The sequence below is a fragment of the Penicillium coprophilum genome (genome assembly GCF_028826855.1).
Source record: "Penicillium coprophilum strain IBT 35676 chromosome Unknown utg000006l_segment0_segment0, whole genome shotgun sequence".
NCBI lineage: Eukaryota > Fungi > Ascomycota > Eurotiomycetes > Eurotiales > Aspergillaceae > Penicillium > Penicillium coprophilum.
The window spans coordinates 2,261,735-2,278,814 of NW_026622725.1; the positions used below are offsets into that span (position 1 = coordinate 2,261,735).

The 17,080-nt window shown below is 48.8% G+C and overlaps 6 protein-coding genes across 6 annotated transcripts; 2 read left to right on the forward strand and 4 right to left on the reverse strand.

Moving 5' to 3' along the window:
• Positions 1 to 88: 88 nt before the first annotated feature.
• On the reverse strand, positions 89 to 832 carry N7500_009811 (demethoxyubiquinone hydroxylase family protein; the record flags this gene model as incomplete). The annotated part of the gene is made up of 1 exon (XM_056680950.1): positions 89 to 832. One exon carries the CDS (start codon positions 830 to 832, stop codon positions 89 to 91), a length of 744 nt encoding a protein of 247 aa, XP_056528332.1.
• Positions 833 to 1,276: 444 nt separating this feature from the next.
• N7500_009812 (RNA polymerase-associated protein) lies at positions 1,277 to 3,262 on the forward strand (the record flags this gene model as incomplete). The annotated part of the gene is made up of 3 exons (XM_056680951.1): positions 1,277 to 1,485; positions 1,547 to 2,295; positions 2,346 to 3,262. 3 exons carry the CDS (start codon positions 1,277 to 1,279, stop codon positions 3,260 to 3,262), a joined length of 1,875 nt encoding a protein of 624 aa, XP_056528333.1.
• A 665-nt stretch (positions 3,263 to 3,927) lies between these two features.
• Positions 3,928 to 7,909, forward strand: N7500_009813 (uncharacterized protein; the record flags this gene model as incomplete). Its single annotated transcript, XM_056680952.1, has 2 exons — positions 3,928 to 6,785; positions 6,838 to 7,909. 2 exons carry the CDS (start codon positions 3,928 to 3,930, stop codon positions 7,907 to 7,909), a joined length of 3,930 nt encoding a protein of 1,309 aa, XP_056528334.1.
• Positions 7,910 to 8,396: 487 nt separating this feature from the next.
• Positions 8,397 to 9,555, reverse strand: N7500_009814 (3-hydroxyacyl-CoA dehydrogenase family protein; the record flags this gene model as incomplete). The annotated part of the gene is made up of 5 exons (XM_056680953.1): positions 8,397 to 8,703; positions 8,758 to 8,884; positions 8,948 to 8,968; positions 9,020 to 9,185; positions 9,241 to 9,555. 5 exons carry the CDS (start codon positions 9,553 to 9,555, stop codon positions 8,397 to 8,399), a joined length of 936 nt encoding a protein of 311 aa, XP_056528335.1.
• Positions 9,556 to 10,591: 1,036 nt separating this feature from the next.
• Positions 10,592 to 11,479, reverse strand: N7500_009815 (uncharacterized protein; the record flags this gene model as incomplete). The annotated part of the gene is made up of 1 exon (XM_056680954.1): positions 10,592 to 11,479. One exon carries the CDS (start codon positions 11,477 to 11,479, stop codon positions 10,592 to 10,594), a length of 888 nt encoding a protein of 295 aa, XP_056528336.1.
• A 769-nt stretch (positions 11,480 to 12,248) lies between these two features.
• N7500_009816 (uncharacterized protein) lies at positions 12,249 to 14,119 on the reverse strand (the record flags this gene model as incomplete). The annotated part of the gene is made up of 2 exons (XM_056680955.1): positions 12,249 to 13,494; positions 13,551 to 14,119. 2 exons carry the CDS (start codon positions 14,117 to 14,119, stop codon positions 12,249 to 12,251), a joined length of 1,815 nt encoding a protein of 604 aa, XP_056528337.1.
• Between the last annotated feature and the right edge of the window lie 2,961 nt (positions 14,120 to 17,080).

The window sequence follows — 17,080 nt, forward strand, 5'->3', positions numbered from 1 at the left end:
GTCGGTATAGTACATGGAGCCCTGGACGGCAACAGAAGACATGAACGGTGACGCAACCTCGGCACATGCGTTCCACCAAATTGCCTGATCAGATCTTCTCGCTGATCTTGATAGCGGTCCTGCATCCAAAACGAATGACATCCACGAGCGGATCGTAGGGTTTGGCCTCCTTTGAGTCGTTGGCCACGGCATGGTCGAGATGCTCTAGTTCCTCGTCACGAATTCTTCGGAATGTGGCCAGCATTTCTTTAAGTTCATTATCCAACTCCTCCCCCCGTCTCTCGGCATCTGCCTCCCAAGATAGAATTTCTCTTACTTGGTCATTGTAGTGTGTTCCAATCTCAGTCTCCACGGCTTCGGTGCATGCCATTGCAGCTTCGCGACCCAATGCCGCAGTCGACCAACCCAAAAAAGTGGCGGCTACCTCCCATGCCGGATACATGGCAGTGGGGCGGATTTGGTGCTTGGCAATGAGGTGATTGAAGGTCTTGAGATGCCCTGCTTCCTGGTCGTACATGTGTTTCATCAAGGGTCGGAGGTGCGGGTGTGAGCGGACGATCTGAGGCGTTTGGGCTTTGTAAATCAGGGTTGCGGCGAGTTCACCGGCTTGATTCACTCTCAGGGCGCTATCCAGGAATTCTCGTTGCTCTTTGCTGAGAACATATAGAGGTTTGGAGTCACCGGGGGTGCCGGCTGTAGTTGAAGCCTGCCGACATTGGCCATTCTTGAATGTTGACGGTACGAGGAAATCGAGAAAAATAGGAGCTGTTGCTGGCACAGAATAACGGGAGTGCGACAATGCGCACCTGCGCAGAATTGGTAAAGACAACATTGAGAAATTGAATTGGCATACTAATGAACCAAATTCAAGGAACGAAGCTCACAGGTCGCGTATTGGTCGCTTACACTGTATTGGCGCTGCCGCGCGCTTATTATCGGCTTGGCATTGAACGTCATGAAGTTGACGGCAAAGGCCAACTTGCGACGACCATCTACGCGCTACTTACGATACCCTCCATTACGTCTTCCCTTCCTCTCGTGTATAGAGTGTTTGTCGGATTTGGGACACCACTTTATTCAGAACGGACATTTGGACCACACTTTGAAAGTCTTGCCCACTTCTCTATATTTTTGGAACAACTCGTGGAAAGGAGGGGACAAATCTAGAGGAACACGAATATTCCTATTGTTCCGAGATTCTTGGATGCCTATCGATATATAGGCCACCGTTGATTGAGTTCTATTGAGGGTATAACTGCATTAGGAGATATTCACAATGGCGGACGATTTGGATGCTGAGCTGCTCGCGTTGGCGGGTGACTCTGAGGAAGAAACATCACCACCCCCCAAATCACCAGCGCACTCTTCTTCTTCACACGCCCAAGATCGAGATACCTCACCTGCAGCCATGGGTCGTAAAGGTACCGCAAAATCGATGGGCCGCCGATCCCGCAAAACTACAAACGATGAATCGGAGGGCGAAGTGTGAGCAGCATCCCTCTATCTTGCATAGCGAAAAAGATCATTAAACTGACAGTATATACAGGTCTGACGATGGATCTCGTCATTCGCTTCAATCTGCCGCCATGTCTGAATCCGAGTCAGAGGCCGACAACTCTGGCGATGACGACGAAGATCGCCCTATTTTCCCATATGATAAGCTCTACTACTCAGCCCAGGACAAAAAGGATATTATGGCCATGCCTGAAATTCAGCGCGAGGAAACTTTGTCCGAACGTGCTCAGCAAGTTGATCGCCACAATCAGGATCTGGCTCTACGCCGCCTTCTAGCATCTCGCTCGCGCGAGGAAGCACGAGCGGCCAAAAAGGCAAAACGAAAGGCAGGTTCCGCCGGCTTGGATGACAACCAGCGCAAGAGCTCGCGCCAGAAGACCACTCTCGGTGGCCGCAAAGTCGGAGAAACGTCCGGAGCCATCGAGGCATACAAGCGCCAGCGTGAACAGAAGGGAAAGCGAGATGAACTCCGACGCCGAGATCCTACAAAATCGCGCCGCCGTTCGCGCTCGATTGGATCTGATATTTCCGATGAAGATGCTGATGCCGAGAGTGATCTTGAATTGGATGACCGCGTTGGCCGTCCGGTTTCCATTCCCAAGGATGACCCGCCCGCGGAGCTTCGAGAAATTCGACGTGCTCAAGTTGGCCGTAACAACTTCGCCAAAGTCTGCTTCTACCCTGGATTCGAGAATGCTATGATAGGCTGCTACGCACGGTTGAGCATTGGTCCGCACCCCGAGAGTGGCCAGAATGAATATCGCCTAGGCCTGATTACTGGTAAGATGCGCTGTTGTCTAGTTTCCTCATGCACGCTGACAGTTTTCTAGGAATCTCTCAGGGCAAGCCATACGCGTTGGAGGGCGAAAACGGTCGTTCATTTGTCACGGATCAGTATGTCAAGCTAGCACATGGAAAGTCTGTCAGGGACTTCCCATTCGTCACTTTCTCAAATTCTCCAATTACTGAGGTTTGCTACTTCCCGCTCTCGAATCTCAGAAGACAACTGACAGTCAACCAGTCCGAGTACCGCCGTTACGTCCAAACCCTCACTGTTGAAGACTGCAAGCTAGCTACAAAGGGCAAGGTTGAGTCGAAGGTCGCTGATATTAACCGTCTTCTCAACCACACATTCACTCGTGAGGAGTTGAACGAGAAACTCCGTCGCCAGGGTGCTTTTGACCAGAAGAAGAATGTACTCAATCGTCTTGAACTGGAAAGAAATCTGGAATTCGCTAAAGTCAATGGAGACATGGAGGAGGCTGAGAAGATTGAGGCAGAGCTGCAGAAAATGGTCAATCCGACTCTATCCTGGGGAACAAGCCTTGTCAAGAAAGAAGTTGATAGGGGTCCATCGGAAGCCGAACGAGTCCACCAGATCAACCTTCGCAACCAGAAGCTCAACATCGAAAATGGTCGTCGTGCTCAGCTCGAGGAGAGAAAGGCTGCTAAGAAGGCAGCCGAGGCTGTTGCCCGTGGAGAGGCGGCGCCGAATCCCTTCATGCGCGTCCGAACAGTGGCTAAAACTCACCACGATGTCAGCGGCGCACCCAAGTCCGCTTCTGCTGCCGACGGCTTAAAAGATACCCCGGATAGCGCGAAATCTAACGGTAGTCCTGCACAGAAGGGAACTCCCGCTCCTCGCATCACCTCAAAGAAGCCCAAGAATGGCTTCATGATTAGTTACCGCAACACCGATGACGAGAACATTGCCGCCCTGGATATGGATATCGATATCGAGATCTGATTTCATTCGAAAATGTCGTTTTTACCCTGTGCTTCGGCGCGGTGACTTTGGTCACTTGGTCCGATTTACTACTTCAAGAATATTCTTCTATTCCGAGGTTCCATGATTCCCCCGAACAAGCCTACATGTCTCCAGGACCTTTAGCGGCGATGGAGTCAACGTCTTGTCCATATTGTGTTTGTATCTTTTGCTTTGTTTTTTCTTACACGGTATTTGAGGAGTCCGTGGGTGATCTCGGCGTCATTTCAGAAAATAGCATCAAACTGTGTATTATGAGGGTTCTGGGAATACAGCATTAGCAACACTCCCATCGTTCCAAGTCAGCAGCGCCGTATTTACTACTGGAAGACATAGTTCCAAAGAATTAGGCTAAAAATGCGATCAAATATAGATCAAACAAAGAATATCTCATTTGCATCTATTCGCATAGTTGCCCATAACAATAAAAACCAATTAAGCCGAAGAGAAACAAATGATAAGATAAGGTCACGTGTAGTAGCAACGCGAGGAACGCGCATCGCGTTTGGACTATGCGCCCTTGAAACTGGCGTCCACGTCAACTAATTCCGCACGTCGGAAGTCTCACAGCTCGCTTCCAAGTATAATCCATATCACTATGGAAACTTTTTCTTAAAAATCAACATTACGACCATAATATCAACAAGATGTCCTCACCATCCACTCCACGGTCGACGCGTTCCGTGTCGCCCGCGGGTGATTCGCCGAACATTATTACGCCCGGCCAGAAGATCAAGGCTATGATGGCTCAATTCGACAGCGATTCGGATGACGATTTTCAAATTGCCAAATCAACAGATGCAGTCTCGAAGCTTGATCTAGGGCGTGTTTCGGTGCCGGCTGCTGAGACGCGGAAGAATGGTCCATTGGACGACCCAGAAGAGGACTCAGACAGCGCAGATGAGGTTTTCCGACCAAGGGGCCGTATGGCCGCTCGTTTACAGGATAGTGCTGGATCAGCAGAACTCGAGCACGAAAATTCAGCATTTGTCCGCGTGTCGAAAGCCATCCGATCAGAAAGACAGGACCAGAAGCCCGAACAGACAGAACCACAACCTACACTCGTCAGCGAATCTAGTGATGATGATCTACCTGCAGCCAACCGGAGGAGGAAGCATACGCCCACAGCCAACTCCCCTAGGTCCAATAATAGGACGAGCCAAACCCCTCCCCGTTCAAGACCCGACTCTCCCCTCTTTGTATCTTCTCCAGGCGAACCGCATGACGACCCAGATGCCGGGAATGAGGAGACCGAAGATTCCAGCGAGATGAGGCCTAAAGGAAACGCCCGTTTCATGGCTCTTGTTGCTCAAAAGCGCAAAGAACGCGAAGAGCGAGAGAAAGCCGAGGCCACAAAGAAGGCCATCCGCAGAGCCCAGATGGAGCAGTTTAGTTCACAAGTAGTTTCAGGCGAGGAGAGCGGTGCTGAGGACCCGCGATCTGAGAGCAAGCTTTCCCAGAAAGCTCGTCAGCCCCGGAAAGCTAGTAAGAAGGCACTGGATGAGATGAGACAGGAGACTCAGCGGATGAGCCGCAACATGCAACTTGCTCACCAAGCCAAGACAAAAAAGAAAATCACCAAGGAAAGCCTCTTCGCTAAATTCAACTTCATGCAACCCGACACACCGGTCGAGCAACTCACAGCAAATTCATCATCCGCGGTTGGATCTCAAAATTCATCTGATGGAGAACTACACACCAAAACCAAAGATACCCCGCATACTTCTCCAGTTGCTAGCCATTTGGATGCTCTCAAGTCGACCGCCGATTCTGATCGTGCTCAAGTTCAGGCAGCTGATGTGGATATGGATGTGGACACTAAAGATTTGCCTGACCCTAAAGACCTCCTGGTGCCAAGTCAGCACCCTTCATTGTGCAAGGGCCTCGACGCCCAAGATGCCTCGACTTCTGTGCCTGAACCCGAGGGCGCCAAATTGAAGAGAGTTTCGCGCCCATTGACGCAACCATCTATTCGCGTGCTACTTTCTAGACAACAGGTTGCTGCGCATCAGAAAGACTCAGACGATTCCGATAGTGATCTTGAGGTCGTAACAGACCCTAGCAAGTGCCGTCGTCTCGCAGCGTTCGAAAACCTCCCTACTAGACAGTTACATGAAGACCCGTCCATGACCAAGCTCAAGGCATTGGCACACCTGACATCTCCTACCCGAAAAATGGCTTCCATGAACGCTGCGGAGCTTTCCGCAAGCCTTTTGTGGCGGGCGCGGCAGCAAGCAGCCAAGGAGCGACAGGAGCGCATTGAGGAACTCAGGGCCAAGGGAGTGGTCATTGAAACAGCCGAGGAGCGTGCAGCGATGGAGGATGACATGGAAAACCTTGTTGACAAAGCACGCAAAGAAGCAGACGAAATCCGCCGGCTGGAAAAGGCTGCTAGGAAGAAGGCCAACGTTGACGATGAGGAAGAAGAGGATGATGACTACGAGCTTTCTGGCTCTGATCAGGAGGGAGGTGACGAAGAAGACGACGAAGATGACCAAGAGGAAGAAAACGAGCGTGTCAATCGCGGCGGTGATCTCCTCGAACGGGAGGCAGATCAAGACGACGATTCGGCTGACGACGAGAGTGAGACCGTTCCTTCGGATGCCGAGAATGAGTTGCCTGCCGCGAGGCGAAAGCGACGAGCTCGAGTGATTAGTGATGACGAAGACGAAGACGAACCACAAGCACCTTCAACACCTGTGAGAGCCCCGAGCTATGTCCCGAATTCCGTCGAACGACCCAACTTTCTTGGCATGGGAACACCAGGCAATCTGTCCCTAGGTCTTACCCAGGCATTTGCCTCCACGTTGGATGACAATGGTGTCGACAGCCAAGTGGAATCTGCCACCATACCTTTCTCACTCTCAGACCCCGGTCACGTTGTTCCTCGACTTCAAAAGGAAGAATCAGAGATTCTTGTCCCAGACAGCCAGCCCCAGCCCCATGACAAAGACTTCGTGGAAGGCTATACGCAGAATGTAACCCGAATCTCAGAGTCGCCTGCGCCATATGCCTTCTCAGAGTATTCCCAATCACAATTGCCCGACCCAACCCAGGACGAGGGCTTTGTTTTCTCACCATTCGATCCTGCGAAAAGATTCAAGGGTACCCCGCCCATGTCTACGGTCGACACCGTCCTTGTGGGCCAAACTCAGTCACCCATTGCTGACCGCAAACGCAAAATGCTGCGCCGAGGACGTGCAGTTAAACTATCTCAAGTTGACGAGGATGATAATGAAGGCGGCTTTGAAATCGACGCCAATGCCTTTGATATCATGAAGAGAAATAGGGCTGTAAAGAAGAATCCTGCTCCGCAATACAACAAGAACAACAGCAAGGCGAAAGAGATTGTCGATGAGGCCGCTGAAGAATCCGAGGATGAATATGCCGGCCTTGGAGGTAACAGTGACGAGAGTGATGGCGAAGAAAATGCCATCGATCGCCAAATGATCAATGACAATAGTGGCGAGGTGGTTGACGAGAAGCAACTTGCCGCACTCAACGCGTATGTTAAGGTTTTGTACATATTCAATGGAAATATACTAACATCCTCATAGGGTTCACGATCGCAACCGTGATGAAAAGGACGTCGCCAAGTTGATGAGAGATATCACCACTGGAGCCCTCCGTCGTCGAAAGAATGCGGATGATGACTTTGACCTCGACGACTCAGACGATGAGCTCCTAGCACGTCGCCGTGAGAAACAACGAGAGTTCGCTAAGATGCGCCGCGCCCTCCTTGCAGACGAGAAGATCGGCGAGATCGCCGAGAATCCTAAGAAGGCCGCATTCTTCAAGGCCGTTGAGGATCGCGAAGTTGATGATGACTTTAACATCGACTTCTTGGAGGAGGAAGAGAACGGCTCCCAAGGAGAAGCCTCACAGGGCCCTGCTTCAGCAGAACAATCGAATGATGCGACGAGCGATGGTCAGAACCGCAAGCGCCCTCTCGAACCATCGGCTGAAGATGCAACCAACCGTCCTCCAGCTCGCCTCCGTCGCACCCCCGCCAGCGCAATGTCAAAGAAACCAGCTACCATAGCAGAGATTCGTGAAACGTTGTCCTTCCTTACTGAAACCCCCGATTACGACTCTTTCCAGGACGACGCTTCTCTCGACGATGAACAGCCCGACCAAGATGAAGACACTCCTGGCGCGGAAGAAGTCCAAGGCGACGACGATCATTCACAGTCGGACAAGGCCTTTGCCAAACCCAGTCACCCACGCCGCACGCGCGGAGTCGTGGTCGACCGCCTTGCACTCCTCCGACAAGCGTCGTCCAACTCGGCCACAGGCACCAACTCTGGCCTCGCAGACTCAAAGCTTGCATTCCACAGTGGTAGCGGCGGAGATGGTCCTATTGGATTCCGCCCTCCTCAACTCCTGCGTCGTGTTACAAGTGGTTCCTCATCTTCCAGCAGCTCGAATGCCTCCAACCGTGTCTCCAAAGCTGCAGCTTCAGGTCCCAAGAAGGGCGGTGCTGTCAACTCGTATGCAGCTGCGCGTGAGCGTGAGCGTGAAAAGGAGCTTCGTATCAAGCAGCGCAGTGGAGGTTCTAACATTGCCAAGTTATTGGGTAAACATACTGGTAGTGGTTTGGGTGGGTTGGATAAGGGTCAATGGGAGTGAATGGATGTTCGATGGAATGAGTGATGTCTTCCTTTCTGCATAGGCGCGGAGTTTTCATTTACGCTGTGTTATGATGGCATGGGATTGATTCGTCGGAGTTACGGTCCCATAATGATATGATCTCAGGCATTAGGCGTACTGTTCATGATTAATTTGTTACATATTGAATCAAATGTTTAGATTGCACATTCCCTAACAACCTTGAAAAAGACAACTTTCGAGTAATCCATGTGTTATTTTTCCCTCGATAAGGAGGCAATCTACAACATACTGATGGGTCCTTGGTGGATTCCACATTAGAAATCCAAAAAAAAAGATGTGCATCATCCGTGAATCGAACACGGGCCTCGTCGATGGCAACGACGAATTCTACCACTAGACCAATGATGCTGGTGGAAACAGGTGATCAGATGGCTGATTGGCTGTTGATATATTGAACTTCCCTATTGAAATACAAGAGGCCAATGCACACAGAATGGATATCAAATTAATATGGACTATGGAGAAATTCATTTTGCTCATAGTCATAAAATCCTCGACCATTCTTGACTCCCAGACTTCCATCTTGAATCATCCCCCGAAGATAGTCCCGCGGCTCTGTAGGAAGACCACTCCGAGATTCGGCGTAGTGATTCTCAATGTCCAACACAACATCCAAGCCAACAACATCCATTTGCTCACATGGGCCCTTAGGCGTCTTCAAGACGTCTTTGAAAATGGCATCAATTTCTTTAGGCGTGGCAACACCTTCGGACAATGTGAGCAGTGCCTCGCGCTTGATAGCAGCCCAGATTCTTGAATTGTTATAAGCCTGATCATATGGTAATGGTGGGACAAAGATAACCCACCTGTTATATATATAGCCGATCGAGTCTTTTTTGACACGGAAAGGTGAGAATCCATGTTCTTGACATTGCCCCAAGACTAGATCGATCAGCTTTGGATCGCTGTCCTTGTGGCCCATGATTTCAATCGCTGGCTTCTAATTAGTTAATCGAACAGAAAAGGACGATGGTTGGGAATAGCGATAAACATTACCCGATGTCTCTGGTGGCCAATCTGACAGAAGGTGTTAGCGGAGTATCCCATTTAGCATTGATCACCACCTACAGCAGTGCGCGCTCATAATACGCGTGTTGTTCTTCAAGCTCATGCCCTCGATGATTTCAAAGATTCCATAGCTACTCGAGTTCGAAGCAATAATTGTGCTTTCGGGGGCAAGATCATCAAGTTGGGTGATCAGCTTTCGCTTTAGCTCCAAGCTCTCCGGCACACACTGGTTTCAGGTCATGTTAATCAATTGGTCCTTTCGGTGAAGAGTTAAGTCGTACCTCAACAACGAGCCATGCACCTTTCAGTGTAGATTGTAACGAAGAGGGCTGAGAGGTTTCAATCTTCCCCCAATTTCGTTCATGATCTGTGGCATCCGCACGAAGTTGTTCCACGTACTTCATAGCATCTTGAAGCTGTTGCTCTTGAAGATCTACCAGACAGACAGTGCCACCTCGGCTTGACCACTTTGACATGTCAGCATCTAAAACATTTTCAAAGTTTTGAATATCAGTTACCATGTACGCCAGACGTCTACCTTGAGTACCAGCTCCGATAATCACAACGGACCCCTGTGGTGTTTGAGGACCTTCCATTTTCAATGTCGAAGCTCTCCACGTCGGGTCTCGAGATAATGAATTGAAGTTCCAATTGAACGTTTCAGAAAAATTTGGAGGATGTTCAGTACAAGTTCGGAGTTCAATGCGCAGTTCGGCCCCGCGCCCGGCACTTGCCCGCGGATATGCGGGGTGTACATGACGGACATGACACTCGGACCTTTGACGAGGCAGGAATTGAATGAACAGTTGCGACTATGAAGCGGATTCTCATTGGGCTCTGAATGGAGGAGACGCAAATGAAAAGAAAAAAAAAAAAGGCCAAAATGAACCAATACAGTTGTGTGAGGTGGAAGAGTCGCCAATTCAATGGATACAATTATTCTATCTGTCGCCTTCACTTGCTGAATGTACACGATATGCATGACCAACGCTGGCCGGCCTCATTTCGAGTGAGTTCTTTCAGACAGCCGTTCCCAATTAGATTTGATGCTGCCAGGTTGTTCGCGAGAACAGACTATTTTGGTAGAGGTGTATACACCAAACAGAAACCCTCAGGCTAATCTGGCCGGGTCGACAAGAACAAGCGATAGGTAAGCGTCTTCGGTACCACTTGCAGATATGTCATGACCGGTACAGTTTGGGGTGCAGCCTTGAGATTGCGCAGCAACCCATTTCAGAGCCCAACCCGAAGGCTCGCTGCTACCAAAGAAGCTCCGACGATGAAAGAAAAGGTTGTGTGTCAGAGAGCGAAGCATTGCACAAGCTCATGGAGTTGAAGAGCACAGACTCTTGACATGTCAAGAGTGTTCTATTTTGTACGTTGTCGCCTCCCAGGTTGGGGCATGAACTGATATCTGTTTCCTCGAGGCCAGCCAGGGAGCTTCGAGGTTATCTTCTTGACTCGTTATCCGACATAGATTGTCGATAGTAGACTTTGATTAACTTCCAGCTCACATCCGTAGTTTGCCGACGGGTGTCTTTCACGGGAAAAGCTCCAATTTATCTGCCAACTTCAGGAGATTTGGAAATTCCTTTGCACTATTCATATCGAAATCGAAAGACTCTCGCGGAATCAAGTAGCTCTCCCAGCCTGCATCCCTTGCAGCCTGGTAATCCTTTTGAAATCATCTCCTACATGCACAGACTTGAATTTAGTTCTGCTGGTCAACCACGGCCGGGCAACCTTTAGAGACTGCCGCCTCGCCACGTCAAAGATCAGGCGATGAGGTTTCTCTTGGCCGGCCTCATAACTTGTAATAACCATGTCAATATCAAGATCCAAGTTGCGGTCTTCATGTTTTTTGTCAAGTTCCCCGGCATCGTCTTTTCTGATACCTCGTTCCTCAAACCCCGGAAGATCCATACTTGATTTATCCTGGTCGGCGCGCATATCACCAACTGTCAACCCTAATGACTTCAACACAGCAGGAACCCGATCATCCGAGTTAGATATCACTCCAACAACGATCCTATCAAACGACCATTTATGTGCGGACTTCAGTTTGCGCAGTCGGCGGAAGAAGGGTAGCACATCGTCATAGAGCGCATACCCCTCGGAACCAGCAAATCGATCTAGAAGGGCTTCCACCAAGCCATCTGGAATATGCTGATGCTCGGTAGGGTGTTCAGGACACGTCTCCCCATTCTCTGTAGACAAAACACGTCCGAAACTCCCCCTAATTACCTCTTCCCACCACTGCTTCGGTCCCCCGTATTGGCCCCGAAGAACATCCGCACGGCCGTAATTTGGGTATCGACGCGCCTGCGCACGAAATGTGTCCCGAAATGCGGTTTCGAGTTTGTCCGGGGTGACGGTAGTGCGTGATAATCCGAATTGGTGTGCGGTCGCGGCATATTGCTCGGGAATGGGGAGACGGGGGTGGAAGAGGGTATTGAACGCGTCGAAGGTCAGCAGAAGAGTTCGTGAAGATGCCGGTATAAGGCGGGCTTTGCTCGACATTTTGTAGAGAGATGAGTGTCGAACAAGGGAGAGATGAGCTTCGCGGGTTGCTCGCAACAGTCGGCCCCACTCCCTCCGTATTCCCCATCTTTTTGATATTCAAGATGATATTGGGATTCTTCAATAATTCAGTACTTTTTGTCAGCCAGGTAAGATATGTTTTACACCCTACTCATCTCTTGGGAGGGCTTGTTACTTCCACTCAAAAAGCAAAAAGACCACATCGCGCATGACATCAAGCTGCACTTGTAGTGCATGGTTCTAGCTAGTTCTCTGTTCATTGGATTGGGTCAGAGGCAATTCCTTCTATTGATTGCAATTTATTATGCGGGGAAAGCGTCAGTGAAGACGTACAATAAGTATAGAAGACCCAGAGTAGGTGTTGGACTTCGAAGATATATATCTACATGTGCCGTGTAGCTAGTACTATGATTTCCCCACACTGTTAATGCACTGTAGGGTTTTATAAACGCGCATGTACTGATGTTTGAAGTTATGTCTCAATTGCCCACTCTGGGCTATTGATATTTTAAACCCCTACCTATATAGGGAATACTAGTCAGGCTGGAATAAGTTAATTGAACCTAAGTTGAATGATTGATATATGTCAATTTGTAGGTTAGGTCCACAACCTAGGGGAACCAGGAGGGAGAAACAACGAATGATATATTCGCTATCGAAAAACTAGGGAGAAGAGAAGATGATAGGGAAAGAATATATATCATGGAGGGATCAGGTCATCCCCTCCATGCCGGTCTACCACATCTGATCAGGTTGGAGGCCAGCTCTTGAACACCCAACCCCCTTCCTCCGCCTTTGCAAACCCAATTCGCGGCCCTTGCTCACCATGTCTCTCCTCAAACATATTCTCTACCTCAGTCACCGGCCTTGCCATGTTTACTTCGAACAACGACGCTACCAACGCAGGAATGGTCAGGCGCGCCTGTGCCTCTCCCGTATTCCCCCGAACAGCTATCAGAGCTATAATAGCAAGTAAGATACCCAGCACCACAAACAGCAGATTAGCGGCAATGAGGGCAAACAGTGGCGCTTTGGGAACACGCGCAACAAGGATACGTTCTCGTACTTGGGAAGCTAAAGCCGCGCGTGGCTCAAACGCGCCTGATGCAACTGCCAAAGCGGTTTGACTATATGCTAGTGCAAACTGATCTGCCATATCTTGTGCGGAGCTGCCAAGCCCTGCAATGCTAACAGCCTGAATGAGATTCGGGTCTCCGACGTCGGTGTGGCGCTGTGTGCCTTGGACGATAAGCGCCGTAGAGCGGTTAGAGTTGCTCATCTTCCAGTTTTTGATGGTGCCATTGATGGAAGAGTATACGATGTCATAGACGGTGGATGTGCATGTCAATACTACGATGGTAGCACCGCCGTGTCCACCGAACAAGACCTCCGGTTCGTTCTGTAGGGCGATCGGGCGTGCATTGCGCATGTTCGCTAGAATCACGGCCGAGTAATGATAGGGGTTGCCAATCAAGGTTGTATCCGTGTCATTGTCCGAGCGAGTTGAGTCTGTGAAGTAGGCCATGGTGACGGAGTTGGAAGCACCAACGGCCGTGTTGACTGTGCCTTGGAATGCAAATGGGCAGTTGTATCGTGTGCCGACTCCGTAGACATCATCGCTACTCGCGCACTGGGAGGTAACAGGAGAGCATTGTGAGTGTATCGCATATGTTGAAGCGGTGTAGTCGAGAAGCGGGAGATTAGATACTTCCGGGCTTGCGAGGTATGCGTACTGATGGTTCCCTGCCGAATAAATTGGTACGGTCATTGTAGCTGAGATATTGGAGAGAACTTTCATCGGGTCGGGATGAAGTAAGACATCGCCTGAGACAGGGTTGTTGAGGTTGCAGCTAATGAGAGTGCTGTCTACGTTCGTGCAATTCTGGTACTGGCCAAATCCAAGACCCGAAGCTTCAGAGTTTGTATTCACTTGGATGAAGTTGACAGCTTTGGTGGTGAAATGCAACCAGGTGTCGGTGACTAGAACAAGAGTGCTATTTTCTTGTTTAAGCCACGCTCTAGTATTTCTACGGAGTGAAGAAACACGTACCTTAAGATAATGCCAAGAGTCAATACGGTCGTCACACTCTTTAACGCTCTCCCCTGGCGCTCGCGCTTTCCTCTCCAGCCAAAAGAATACATAAACCAGGTCCAAAGGGCAGAAAATGAGCCGCTCGAAATCATACGGACAATCAATGAGAGCTGAAAAGGTGTTGGTAGCCGTGTCACATCATGCTTTTCCGAGGCCGTTAAGAGACCCTTCGCGACAGGGTAGGACACCAAAGCGACACCGAAGCCAACCAATATTGGAGCGACAGTGCTAGACCACGAGGCAACAGTAGTGAGTGTGGTTGCACTTATTCGGACAAAATAGACGCTTGGATCATTCTGATTGGAGTCAAATGCCAAATCGCTTGATGTAAAGTCGTTTTGTATGATGCGATAATGGAAGACTAAAGCGACCAGAATGCTGGAGAAAATTATCATTGGTAAGGTCATGACAAAGAACGCAATGATAATCTCTTGAATGCGTCCCTGCATTCGCTTCACCTCTCCCTCATTAGCCAGAGGCACAGTTGAATATTCTGTCCTCTTGTCCATCTCTTTAGAGGTGACCATCTGAGTGAGGGTAGGAAATATGAAACCTGGTTATCGAAGTTCAACATATCATTTCAGGGCATTTAGGGGTACTTGTGTACAGCGATCGCCAAGAGTGCGGCTGAGGAAAACGAAGTACTCGCCAAATCTTGTCGTTTTGGTAAACGCCACCCAAGCGCTACTAGAGCCTAGCCCATAGATGTCCATCGGGAGTACGGGGTACAGGACCCTGTAGATTCCGAGTTAGCCTGGCTGCCTGACGAATTGGCAATGAACGATCCTGCCTGACGAAGTGGTAATTAACTACCCAGAAAGTTCCGTGTCCTTACATCCGTCACAAAGGTCGACGTGAGAATTCATCAGTTGGTATGATGCAAGCCATAGCACTCGACTGACCGTTGTGTCAATTCTCACGCTAAACGCAATAGGAACAGGGAACACCATAGAGTGTCAAAAATACCGTCTTCTTCATTCTCGTAGTCTGCAAAAGCCCGCATATCTTGCTTTCAGTAGAAGAAGGCTGATTTTGGTCTTAGGTATCGGAGGTACTACGAGTCTGGCTAATATTGCCGAGGCAGTATTCAGATCCATTCTCACTTTACTTCGTACAAGAACAAATGATGTCTGTCGTTATCCAATTGAAGCGTATCGAATTGAAGCATAATCGAAGTGTATGACATAAAAGTACATCAAAGTGAATTTCACGAAAATGAAGCAGAATTCAAATATATCAAATTGTAGTATATCAAATGAAAGCATAAAGCCGGGCTCATAAATTTGAATTCATAAAATGAAGTGTACAAGAGTACCACTTTGATCTTCAATTCTATAAAGATAAGAATCGATCATTTTTTCCAAGCCAGTATATCTCTAAATTATCCAAATTCTTACGGTATATGTTGTACCTCAATGTGGTATGCTATATCTATAGAAATAAAAGAGAAGCTAGAAGTGTACATCATGTATACTCCAAAAGGGCGGTAAGGAAATATGCGGTAAGGCTATATCCAATGTGAGGATTATGTACTCCGTATCGCTGGTCGCAATAGTCCGGTAGGTAGACTGCTAGGGGAAGTGCGGATAAGCGATTGGCTCTGGCTGGCTTACTGGCTGAAATGACTGGTGTTCGCCAGGCAACTTCTATTCGTCTAGATTTCAGGTTCATCAAGAATGATTTTGATTACACGCATGGAATCGGACGGGTCATCTACCGGTCAACTTCTTTCTATAGGGGGGAAAAACAAAAAGCATACTCCATACGTTAGTGAGGATTCGCTGGTGGTCACCAATGCAATGACCCCCTCAGCTGAACAGCAGCAGAATGTATTTCGGCATCTGACAATGGGGCTCATCAAAAGCCTAGTGGGCTTTCACTCCGGGCCCATAGCCCACCGGTGGGCCTAAGGACCGGGACCAAAACCAGCCCATTAGTGGATTGGGGCGGGTTGGGCTGTGGGCTTTGTGGGCTTTGCGGAGGTCTAATCTAACATCTGCATTTAATCACGAGCAGAGTTTATTCTGATGCCCCAAAGAGAGGCCGGAATGAAGGCACTATGCCGTCTAATAGTCTTATTTGGTGAGACGGAGGAAGAGAGAAAAGGACAAAGATCTTACTCCCACTTCCTCACTATTTATCTATCTGCTGAGGTCCATCAAACAGGATGGTACTCTACCATTCCAACGTATTCGTTATCACTGCAGTCAAATATCATGAATTGGTGTAAGGCAGGTTTCTTGACTAGGTTATATGCTGCCATGGGCTAGGCAGCATGGTATCCCTACCTAGACATAAGGTTGAGTCCATTGAACGGCTGGGTGTGGCGTCCAGCCCAGGTGTAATACATGATATCGGGCACCATACATATAAAAGGTATTGTTTGACAATGTTGAATGGGAACTCTGTTTGGTACGTAATGATTTCTGAAAAGGCAAGTTATATACAATACTGGAAGAGATATATTTCCTCTCCTCAGCCTCATACAGTCTTCGCTCGAGAATGAATCCGAGTTCTAGAGGGCAGCCGAACTCTGTCGATAGCTGGAGCATCAGCTTTCGAGAAGGGATTTGTTTGATCTACGGACGGTATTCTGCATTTTACATCAAAATAGGGGACGGGTGTACATCGCGACCAAGCGATATTCTTTCTTCCGCTATATCTCTTCCTAGAAGAGAATCCATGCCTGTTCCATTTTTCCCATTGAATGATACGTTGATTGGGGCATCTTGAGTGACTCTGAGAATTGTAGACAATCAACTTGTGTAGGACCCATAGTTCTTGTAATAGCTAAGCATCCGACAGAAGACTTTCATCGTTCGGCCTATTGTCGGCGGTACTACGGAAGGACTGCCAGCGACGAAAATGATGAAACGTGATCTGGGTCGATTGGATCTTCCTAAAATGGTCAGGATAGAAATACGTTTTTTGCAACAAAAACCAAGTGAAAAACTTTCCCCCGTTCCGTAGTATGTTTAATAGATAGCGAAATTTCGACACTGGAATTATGAGAGGACCGCGTTCTAGACAAGCACGAGGCCATCTGGACTTGGAGCCATCATCCACAAAGTGATTATGAATGATTACTTCAAGTGGATACTCCGGTGTGATTCTGCTTATGATATGCTTGGTAAGGACACCGGGAAAGTTTTCATATCCACACTTGGCAGGTTCCAGAATTCTGTTAGAGACAGTATCCAAGTGCATGTGGGAGGGTGGCTGAGGCAGAGAAGTTTATGTACGATTTTCAACGCCTCTCCCGCAGAATACACGAATCACAGCTCAAGGGACATGTACCCCTTGAAGCTCGGGGTATATATTGTACGTCAGTGGTAGAGCTGGGAAAACGCTTTCCCGGGAGAAGGGAAACAAAGAGGGTTCGGGGTGTTTGGTCCGAGAATTACAAGCCTATTGGAATGATCGAAGTGGAGGCACGTTGGGTCCGAGACTTATTAAAACAGTATCTCAATTAACTTCCGGGGTCAATA